The sequence below is a fragment of the Carcharhinus amblyrhynchos genome, chromosome 7 (assembly GCF_965287045.1).
Source record: "Carcharhinus amblyrhynchos chromosome 7, sCarAmb.v2.hapA, whole genome shotgun sequence".
NCBI classification, from domain to species: Eukaryota; Metazoa; Chordata; class Chondrichthyes; order Carcharhiniformes; family Carcharhinidae; genus Carcharhinus; species Carcharhinus amblyrhynchos.
Window position 1 is genome coordinate 31863866 of NC_137330.1, and position 12075 is coordinate 31875940.

The following is a 12075-nucleotide window of genomic DNA, read 5'->3' on the forward strand; positions in this document are numbered from 1 at the left end:
CAATGAGTTTGAGAGGATCAGAGCAGGCCCCTAACCCTTGCTCGCTCATTTTTGACCGGGGCAGTCCAGGCTGTTGCCACATGTAAGGTCAAAGAATGAAGTGCTGTTCTCAAGCTTCCATTGAGCTTCATTAGAAAAGTTGGAGGTAAAGATTAGAGCAGAGAATTAAAATGCACTTGGAGTGTTGAGTGAAGCAGTCCCTGAACCTACATTTCCCATCCCCAGTATAATGGAGACCATTTTGGAAGCAGTGTACTAAATTGAAAGTATAATTAATCACTTTTACTTGAAAGGAGTGTTTCAGCACTCGACATTTGAGATGTTGCATCTTATGCATTTGTAGAGAAAAATGTCATGAGAAGAGGAACACGTGCTGGGGGTGTTGGAAGCATGGAGCAGGGTTTCACAGATAAAATGCCCCTTCGCACTGCTGGAGGGAAATGCAATTTGGAATGTGTTGGACGGAAAACCCAGCGATATACTGCTCTCTCAATTCATTGGGACAGGGTCTAAAGGAATGAAGCTGAGGACCGATTGTTCAAAGTCAGAGAGGGAAAGGCTGGAGGGGATAGTGAAAACCCAAGAAGCCAATGTAATTGGAAGGGATAGTGCCTGAGAAAAATAAAGGGAGTGGAGGGATGTTGGTATTTAAGTTGAAACTTGCAATCCTTTAAACTTGAGCAGAAAAAAAGCAATTTTGTTGAAGAAGTCGGAGGCGAATGAAGGAATGGAACTGCTGATTAGGATAAGTCTGACAGAGTGAATCAGTGTTGCTGAGGAGAATAAGAAGAAATAGTTGCAATTACATAGTGCCCTTCACAACCTCAGAACATCCCAAAGTGCTTTACAGGCAGAGATACATTTTGAAATGTAGTCATTTTCGTAATGTAGGAAATTTGCGGCTGCCAGTTTGCACATAACAAGCTCCCACAAGCGAATGCTTGCTGATTGAGGAAGAAATATTGGCCAGGACACTGGGGCTATTACATCTGCTCTTTTTCAAGATCATGTTGTAGGATGTTTTGCATTCACCTGAGAGATCAGACAGACAGATCTTGGTTTAACATATTACCTAAAGGATGACACCTCTGACAGTGCAACATTCAGTCAGTATTGCACTGGATTGTAAGCCAAGTGATTTGTGTTCAACTCTCTGGAATGTGACTTGAACCTGGATGAAGACGAGTGCTACTCTGAGACAGCGTGCACGTTTCAGCATACACACCTCAGGAAGCAGCGAGTGGTTTGAGAACGCTGAATATTGTGAAGATAAATTAATTGATTAATCTGCTTGTGTGAATACTCCATCATGAATCAGCTTACTTTCTATATGACATTTAAATGGTGGCTTATAGTGAAAATATGATTGATATGCCATTAGCCTTAACTTGTCTGTGGAGCTTAACACTTGCAAAATAAATAATGTAAATAATTATTGCACAATAACTACCCAAACTTGTTGCTATATTGTTTGTTAACCTTCATATGGTTATTTTTGTTGTACTACCTTTCCTCTTGCACAGATATTTCACGTGTATAAGCTGGGTAACTTACTGTTGACAGTTCAGTCCCATTATCCTAAATAACTAATTCTAATTGATACATAAATCAACCATGCACAAAGAAAGCCCCAGGTTGGATCCTTGGTTTGTACTGCATTAATTATTTAAGGCAGGTTGATAGTAAAATTGCTTGAGCTGATTTCTGTAGCACTGGATTATGAAGAAGAATTTCAGCTGAGGTTGTCTTTTTTCAACATACATATACTGATGATTTACCAATGAACCGCCAGCTTCAGTTTCTAATCAGTACAAAGATTAAAGTTTTTGAGAGTAAATCTCATACGGAAATGTGGATATCACAGGGGCAGTAGAGCCAACACCCTATTTCACTTTCAGATTTGTCTTTTAAGATTGTTCCTCTATCCAATGTAATATCTTTTTTTGGGGGAATATTGCCATAGAAATTTGCACAGAGTTAATTTAAAGGATTTTTACTTCACAGACTTTATTTTTAGTATTCAAGCACTGGATTAGAAGAGAATGTGTTTTCAGTTAAGATCATTTTAAAGGTCCCTGCTGAAGATTGCTTGTTTTTTTTAAGATAATACTTTGCCAGTAATCTCTACTACTTCAACATTTCATAAACCATGGAGTTTGTTTTTGTGACGCAACAAAGAAAATCCGAGGCTCCTGTCTCTTTAACTCAAATATACTGGATCCTCCTTAATCGTGTGAAGACTACTGTTTGGTTTTCCTGAATTATTTTATTTATTCTTGAATGTTGGTCACAAGGTTTACTATGAAAAGCAATAACCTCTGGAAAAATATTACTTTGGCGCAGAGGATACCAAGTGAGTGTTGAGGAGCTTAATCAGCAGTCTTTGGCATCTGCTAGGAATAATGAGCTGTGACTGTTTAATAGCTCTATGCCAATTCCTGTCTGATCGGTTTATCCCAGAACAGTGCTTTCTCAGAGGAATGTTCCAAAGCTGCGGGGCTTCTAAAATGCACGTGATATGACTTCTCAATTGGAAAGGAAGACAGAAATTGCATTTATATAATGCCTGTCATGACCTCTGGACATCCCAAAGTGTTTTGCAGCGAATTAAGTACTTTTGAAGTGTAGTCACTTGTTATAATGTTATCCCATAAGAGATTTGAATTGTGTTCAAATGTCCTTCTTAGAATTTTACAACAGCGCCAATATCGATGTGATGTAAATGACATCTTTCAAGTGAAGAGTTCCTGCATGAAAAAATATTTTTCAAGAAGTTGTCACGAAGTTGTGTTCGCCAATAATGTCAGGACTGTGATGGAAGATTGTTTTTGCCTGGATGAGCAAAGCTGCAACAGCATTAAAGGAGCTTGATCCTATCCTGGACAAAGCAGTTTGCTTGATCGGCATTCTACTTTAAACATTCACTACTCCACCACCTGTGCACAATGGTAGCAATGTGTGCCATCTATAAGGTGAACTGCAGCTCCCAAACTGTGCCATCTGCCACCTGAAGTATAATGGCATGGGAGCACCACCAGCTTCAAGTGTGCCTTCCTGACCTGGATACATATTACCATTCTTTCTTTGTCACTGGGACAAAATCTGGAACTCGCTACCAACAATACTGTGGAAGAACCCAAGTAGGATGTAGGAGGCATGTGAGCAATTATTCAGTATCTAAGCAGAGACCCTGAAGTGTGATTTTCCTATTTTGTATCAAGATGGTTGAGGTGAAAAGCAAAGTTTGTAGCTATGTAGGCTTATATGACATTGAAATTGAGGCACATCTAAGGTACATTTGCTCTAGTCAGTAATGGGTGGCGCAGTGGCACACTGGTTCGCACTGTTACCTCAGCGTCAGGGACCTAGGTTTGTTTCCAGCCGTGGGTGACTGTGTGGAGTTTGCACATTCTCCCTGTGTCTGCGTAGGTTTCTTCCGAGTGCTCCGGTTTCCTCCCACACTTCAAAGATGTGCAGATGGCAATGCTAAATTGTCCTTTAGTGACCCAAGATGTGTAGGTCATAGGAATTCATGGTGTAAATCTATAGAGTTACAGGGGTAGGCCAGGATGGGCCTGAGTAAGGTGCCCTGCCGCTGAGTTGATGCAGACACAGTGGGCTGAATGGCCCCCTTCTACACTGTAGGGATTCTATATGTTACCCTCAATGCTGCTGATAGATTATTTGAACTCCACTCAAAAAAAAATTCCACCGTGGACACAAAAAATGCAAAAATAAGTGTAATTTTAAAGTACAGACTGCTCTTTCAATTATACTGTCATTATTGATTAAAACTAATTCTATGTACTTTAACCCATGCGAAGTAGATAGAGTTATGGGCTCTTAATTTTTGTCATGGTAAGTCATGAGAATGAATTACATTCTGTCCCAGCAAGTTTGCATGGCCAATTATTGTGAGGAACATTTGACCACTGAACTCTGACCCTCTCTTTCTTAGCCTTATCCCTCTAATTCCTCTTGCTTCCTCTCCTCCCCCTCGCAAACCTTACTACCTCACTCACCGCCCCCCCCCCCCCCCCCCCCGCAAAACCCCAGCTTTCTCCATTCTTTCCACCCCTTCCACCCATCCTCTGCAGCCTTGTCCCAGCATCACCACTTTCCCTTCCCTGCCGCACCACGAAGCACTGCTAAGCTGAAGCTGTAACCCACTTTAATTGTGCGTAATCAGCATTTGATAGGTTTTTGGCTCCAATTGTTTTGACTGCAAAATTTTGTCTTTATGCACCATTCCTATTCAGTGCTCAAAAATTGCATTATTTTTCTGGGAATTTTTAATTGCATTCCACAAAAAATAGGCATCTGCAGGTTCAGCAGTTCAGCTAACAAACCTGTTAAAACCTTTCAATATGCCTTCTCAATTTTATCACTGCAAAGAAATACATAGAGCTCATTTGACCTGGGATTAGAAAGGAAAGCTGAGGGTCCATTCACCTGAACGTTATTGACCTTTTAAAGATGATTCAACTTGAACTAACCACAAGGATTTTTTAAAAATTAGAAATTGATGAGCTTGAAATGTTTATGTATATTCTCAAACGTTACATTAATAAAGTCAGCAATCAATTCAAAAAGTATATTTGACACCACAGCATTAGGTTTATAAAAACTTTCTTGCCTCTCTGTAATCATAATTTTTTCAATTGCATTTAGGGTCCATGATACCATTTTCTATGCGAGTTCTTCATGCGGAACTTCCACAGTACTTGGGGAAACCACAGGAATCATTGGACAGGCTGCATGCCATGAAAGTAACTTGTCTAAAGGTAGGAACTTATATACTTTTGGGTGGTCCAACTGTGTCATACTCTCAGGAAATGTACTCCGCTTACTAATGGTAGCCATTGCAGAAAAGTCCAGGGAGGATCCCGTTGCAAATTCATTGTACGGTATGGTGAAAAATCTTATTGGAGTAATTTATTTTTCTATTTGTGTAACTACACATGAAATAACCATGCACGAAAATATATTCGGAGGTGGAAATAATTACATTTTTAGTTGACTGTTGTCGGGGAATTCCCAGTATGCTGTTGCGTCATTACTAGTTGCAATCTCAAAATTTTTCTCTTTTATCATTGCTGTTATTGGCAATGAACAAACAATCTACTTTTAAGTGCTAATGTTTAGGTTGAGGGTAGACCAAGATGACTTACTGTTCCTCACTGACCCTAACATCCCTCTGCCCCAATTCCAAATGGGACGATGCTTTGTCTTCGTATCTTTCCAGGCAATAGTTAAAGAAATTAATCCTGTGGGGAAATCACAGATATTTTAGTCCCACACTCCATGGTATATTGCATTTGTTAACTTTCTCACATGGTTTCTCTGTGGTAGCTATTAAGTGTAACTTGTGATCACTGTTTAATTGACCAGAGTATTTTAATTGTAACTGCTCTGTATGAGGTAGTAGGGTGGTGTAGCAATCTGCAATTTTTCCCAAAAGGTTGCATGGTGCAGGTGGCTGAGAATATATTTTTTAAAATGTTTAATATAAAACTTATAAGTTTTTCAGGCCTCTATATTTATTATTCACTAAATTAATCAAACTAGATGACTGAAGTATTGAACATTCATTGCATTTGTTAAACGAGTGAAGTTTTGATATCACTTAGTATTTAAGACAGATATGAAGTCATGCAGAAGGCCCATAGCCCTTGTGATATAGCGAGTAAGTAGCTAAGTGGTAATTTGTGATGTTAAACAGATCTGAAAGCTGAATGGCTGCTGTAGCCCAACATAATTTCATTTATTTTCAAACATAACCACTTATTACGTTATGTTTAAGTCTGCTATATATTCAGTTACAACTTGAAATTTGAATAAATCCTTGTATGATAAGGATTCTCAAATCCATCATTATGAAACAGATGTCCAGTGAACAAATTTCTTGATAGCCAAAATCCATTTTGCCAGGTAAGAAATAAGATCTGGTTGTGGCAATTGGCAATGATAGTAACCAGTATCTTGCAGTCTTTGTGAAATTGAAAGCACTGGTATTTCTCTCTTTCATTTCCATCTTCTATTCTCAACTCACCTCTGCACCACAACTGAGCTCAGGTGCTTTCTCTGTAGGGAATTGTTAGACCACTAATCTGTAATGATGTGTTTGAGTTTCAATGTGCTGTGCCATTGTTTTTTTTTCATAAACACACAGGCTCCCAGTTTGTTTTTAGTTAGTAGTTTCTCCTGAAAGTTAAATTCAGCCATTGAATAATAATGCTGAACTCTGTGGATGTGACATCGCTTTAAAAACATACAGTAAATTATGAAATGCAATTATTTATTTCAAGCTAAAAACTAATTTTGATCATAGTCAATCCCCGCCATTATGTATATCTAATACATGAAATTGCATGGCAAACTACTCTTAATTCAATACTGTTTTGCTCATATGATTTGATATTTTAAATATTAAAACATTTAGGTAACATTGCAGTGTGAATTTATGTTAATTTATTGGGCAATTCAAATTGTTTAGCACAGAAACAATGAATAATCCCAAGTAAATTGCATATTGTTGGATGAAGATGCTGAAATGTTATTCAGAAACCTATGAAGTTTTCTGCAGATATTTTGATTGTCGGCCAATGAGCATTGTCTATTGACGTTGTAAAACATAGTTTACAGCTTGAGCATTCCTGTTTCCCACTTCTTTAAAATTAATTAGACCATTAGAATAATAAAAATAATATTGACTGCAATTTCCAGGTTCTAATTTATAAATTGTTGCGCCTTAGGTGACATAACATTACTTAAGCATGTAGATAATTGTTCCAATGTTGTTTTGGATTGTTCCAACATAATCTGCCTACTGCTGTTGCCACAAATTTAACATTCTCATTTGAACATGGGGAAATAAACAGGTTCAAACTTTGAATGAAGGTTTATGATATGCTGAGTATATTTTTGGAGCAGAAAGGTGATATTAAACATGGTAAACACATTTTTTAAATTCTCAATACTTTGAAAGAAATGAGCACTTTTGTGCCTTTTAACTTAAATTACTTTATCTCAACCTCATTTGTTTGCTTATTTTCTTTCCTGTGAATATTTAGCATGTTTTGTTTTCCTTTCATCATGTATAATTTAGTGGAACGGAGATGCTTGAAAATTTATTTTGCCTGTATTTGAATTTCCAAAAATACTAATATGCATGTGAATATTTGTCTGGCTCACGTTTTTTGTTATATGGTTAACTTAATGTAATTTTTATTCGCACTATGCTGGGCTATGTATCAACATTTGTTTTTCAGGGAAACCACTGGGAATCAATCAGTTGCTTTGAATATTTTAATGAGTAGATAATTTTGCACCTTCTAGCTTTTTAAAATTACTTAATCTTTCCTGCAGGTCATTGATAATCTGGAAAATGGATTAGCTGAAGATGGAAGTATGATCAATGTGTCCTCTGAGAACAGACAAGGTGTGCCAGTTTTTTTATTAAAGAGTAACGTCAGTTTTCTTAAGTAATGCTAATGTTGCACAAATAACATTTTTATAACAGTTTAAACAAGGAAATAATCTAAACATTTTCACAGATGTGTGCTGTTCATCTTAATTTCAATTTGTAATTGTGTTGCAGATTTGAGGAACAGTTTTTTTAGTGTTCATTTTTAAGACAATTAATGTACAAAGAAGAAATATTTTTTAAAAACTACACTCGGTAAAATAAGTGTGCTGGAAATTGAGAAACCTGAGCAAGCTCCCTTCTGTAGTTTGAAGGCTTTCCTATCACCTGTCAATAAAGTCTGCAATTGAAAGTCAATCTTCAGCTTAACTTACAAACATTCCACAGCTGCATGGAGCAGATAACTTAAACTGGCCAAAAATTGACAGTCTTGTGCATATCTTTGAAGCGCTGGATGCACACAGTTTAGCCAATTATGCAGCTGGGAAAACTGGCAGCAGAGACAAGCATGACTGTAGGTCTGAACACTGTTGATCTGACTTCATGGAGCACCTGATAATTGTTTATCCCTATCATTTGCATATGATTTTTGTTGCTTGAGTTGGAAAATTTCAGATCCATTAACATGCTAATATTGGGCACATTTTTTCTACTTTACTATATTAAAGGAGTAGTATTCCCAGAATGGAACGTGTTAGTGCTGGAATTGTTAATATTCTGCTCATTGCACCCTTTAGAATTAAGCTGTAGTCTAAGAATACAGAGACACATTTAAAACAGAATCATGCATGCTGCTAATAATCTGAGCCAAATCAATCGAGGAGGTGTTGAGCCAAGGCTGCAGTAATTAAGGTGTAGGTAGAAAGACAAACTGGCTTTGATGATTGGTTTTAGAGATAACTTGCACCACTGAATGAATGGAGTGGGGGGAGGTCGGGGAAGAAGAATCCTCTTTCTCTTCTCCTAAAACAATTAATATGATGTTATGATTGGCCAGATATTATCGATTTTTCAGGAGTCCACATTTACTTAGACACAAGTGCTCACTATGCCTGAGACAGGCCATAGATTGCAAACAGCTTGCCCTACCCTTACAGAATTTTTAAAACCTTCAATTGCATATTTGAATGCTGTCAATAGCTGACAGCGTCTGTCAAACACATCACTGATTTTGCTAATTAAATCTAATTAAACTGTAAAAAACAAGATATCTTCCAGTTTTCTGAACTCTTTCTTCCACTTCCATGTTCCATTGTTATTCTTTTACCTCCCTCCTTTTTATTTCTGTTCTGGGAGTCAGGCAGGTGAGGAGAGTCACTGTATTAAAATTTGGGCAGGCGAGAGAGAAAACATTACTACTAAGTGGAAAATAGCAGAATATCAGGAAAATGATATTCCAGCAAAATATGAACTTGGGCAAGGATAGGTGATGATGGAGAGGATTGTCACTTTAATAATAATCCAGAGAGACAGTAATGCTCTGGGGATCTGGATTTGAATACCACAATGGCAGATGGTGAAATTTAAAATAAATATAAATTTGGAATTAGAGTTTAGTGATGATCGTGAAACCAGTGTAAATAAAAACCCATCTGCTTCACTAATGTGTTTTAGGGGAGGAGATCTACTGTCCTTACCTGGTCTGGTCTACATGTAACTCCAGGCCCACAGAAATGTGCTTGACTCTTGATCATCATTAGGTTAGAGGGATTAACAGGTAAATATATAGGCGTATGGGGTAGGGCCTGGGTGGGATTGTGGTTGATGCAGACTCGATGGGCCAAATGGCCTCTTTCTGCACTGCAGGGTTTCTATGATAATTTCTTCTATCACCTGAAATGGCCAAGCAAGCCACCCTGTTCAAAGATAGTCAGGGATGGGTAATAAAATGCTAGCCAGCAATGCCCCCATCCCATGAATGGATAAAAAAAAAGTTTGCAGAAGCAACAGCATCTGAACCCGAGAGTAAGATAGGGGAAACTGAGTTTATCTCAAAAGTGTCATTGCTTTTAAAACTGGACATTTCCAAACAAAGTATTTTGTTGTGTCACAAACTAATTAGTATTATAGCTTCAATCATAGATTGTTATTTCAGCATGCCTTTTTTTTTGCCAAGTTTAGACTATGATTGAAAGTACAGTACTGTTATTTTGAGCAAGTTCAACTGGACACTCCTGATTATTATTTCTGAAAGCAATCATACAGATACGTACCGATTTTAATTTTAGAATCATAGCAAAGTTAAGGTGCAGAAGTGGCATTTAATCCATCATGTCTATGCCAGAGAAAAAACAAACTAGCCGCATATTTTAATCCCACTCCCAGCATCTGGACAATAGCCTTGCAGTTTGCAGCACTTCAGATACAGATTAATGAGTTGAGTGTTGCAGTCTCAACCACCAATTTAAGCAGTGAATTCCAAGTGTCCAGCATCCTCTGTTTTTCTCCATTTCCCTTCTAATCCTTCGCCAATCAACTTAAATGTATGCCTTCCCGGTAACTGACTTGTCAGTTAGGGGAAACAAGTATTTCCTGTCAACCCTATCTCAGTCCCTCAATTTTGTACACCTCAATTAGGTCACCCTTAAACTTCTTCTGTTTGTAGGAAAACAACCCTAGCCTATCCAATCTCTCCTCATAGCATCAATTTTCAAGCCCTAGCAATATTTTTGTAAATCTCTTCTGCACTTTCTCCAGAGCAGTTATGTCATTATGTAATGTGGTGACTAGAACTATACAGAAAGTTCCAGCAGTGGCCTAACCAGCATTTTACACAGTTCCATCATTTCATTCCTGCATTTTCATTAAATACCTTGCTCAATATAGGAATGCATTCCATATGTTTTCTTGTCCACCTGTTCTGTCACCTTCAAAGACCTGTGGACATGTACTCCAAGGTGTCTCACTTCTTCAACTCCCTCTTTTTGTTTGAGTATTCCCTTGCTTTGTTTGCCCTCCCCAAATGCATCCCCTCAAACTTTCCCGGTTTGAATTCCATTTGCCATTCTCTTCTCAATCAACCAAACATTAATATGATTCTGGAATCGGCAGCTATACTCTTCACTGTACTTTACTTACAACGTGATAGTTAGTTTATTTATTAGTTACAAATAAGGCTTGCATTAACACTGCAATGAAGTTACTGTGAAATTCCCCTAGCCGCCATACTCCGGCACCTGTTCGGGTCAATGCACTTAACCAGCACATCTTTCAGACTGTGGGAGGAAACCAGAGCACCCAGAGGAAACCCACACAGACACGGGGAGAATGTGAAAACTTCACACAGACAATGTCCCAAGCTGGGAATCGAACCCAGGTCCCAGGTGCTGTGAGGCAGCAGTGCTAACCACTTTGCCACCGTGCGGGTAGATTGATCATTACAAATGAGTATCCATAACTTAAAATATGAGGCTTCTGACAATAATTTGATCCAATGCATTGCTTAATCTAAGAAAATACTGGTGTTCAATCATTTGTCTGCGTTAGTTTAGCTGATCTTGGCTTCAGTGGTGGTAAGAGTGCTATAATTAACTTTAGGAAGAAGGGGATGCAGCCAGACTTCTTACTTTGATCAGTGAAAAACCGCTACTTGGAGTTTGCAGGATCAGGCTGGGCTGTGATGTCCATTTGAACAGCCTAACACCATCTCATATCAAATTTAATACAAAAGCAGCATCATCTCTATATGAAGTACCTAATATACTAAAACATCTGAAGGTGCTTTCCAATAATATTATTGAACAAAATTCAACTCCAAGGTCAGGCAATATGACAATAGTTAACCAAAAGCTTGGTCAAAGGGTTAAGTTCTAAGGGACATGAAGGGAGAAGGGCAGAGGGGTTTGAAAGGAAATACCAGAGCGTGAGACTCAGGCAGTTGAAAGCACACCTGTTCATGATGAAGTGACAAGAGGCCAGTATTGAAAGAGTGCATTGACCTCGAAAGGTTTATGGATTGGTGAAGGTTACTGAGATCAGGAGGGCAAAGTTTTGGGAAGAAATGAAGATCAAAATCTTGAAATTAATGTGTAACTTAATTGAAAACCAACAAAGGCAAGCAAGCATGATTAGAATTGATTTTGGTAAGGTATCAGAGAGCTTGCGGTTTTCAGAACCTGTAGAATTTTTGGAAGTGGAGGGGGAAAAAAATGACATTTCTATTTCATAAAATGAAGGCTGATGAGAGTTCTTCTTTTGTCAAAACAACCAGCATTTATTTGGCTGGATGGGCCTTTAACGTTGTCACTACATATTTCAAGCCCACTGCTTCTCACCTGATATATCTTAGAACGTAGAACAGTACAGCACAGTTTGTGCCGAGCTTTGTCTGCAACCAAGATCAAGCTATCCCACTCCTTATCATTCTGGTGTGCTCCATGTGCCTATCCAATAACCACTTGAAAGTTCCTAAAGTATCTGATCCACCACCACCACAGCAGACAGCCCATTCCACACCCCAACCACTCTCTGAGTAAAGAATCTTATCAACTTATGATATAAATTGTAAGAAATTAAGGGCCCAGCACCAATCCCTGCAATACCACAGTAGTTACAACTTGACAACCCAAAAATAACTCATTCAATTCTACTTGCTGCTTCCATTTAGCCAACCAATCCTGTGCATCTTATTCTCACATCATATACTCTTG

At 38.2% G+C, this 12075-nt stretch overlaps 1 protein-coding gene across 2 annotated transcripts in view; it reads left to right on the plus strand.

Annotated features, from left to right (window-relative positions):
- Positions 1-12075, plus strand: part of trappc12 (trafficking protein particle complex subunit 12) — a 66758-nt gene that overhangs the window by 26365 nt on the left and 28318 nt on the right. For both annotated transcript variants that reach the window (XM_080192088.1, XM_080192087.1), the window contains exons 6-7: positions 4672-4784; positions 7369-7441. In XM_080192088.1, coding sequence (XP_080048214.1) covers positions 4672-4784; positions 7369-7441 — 186 coding nt within the window. The remainder of the gene's footprint in view (positions 1-4671; positions 4785-7368; positions 7442-12075) is intronic.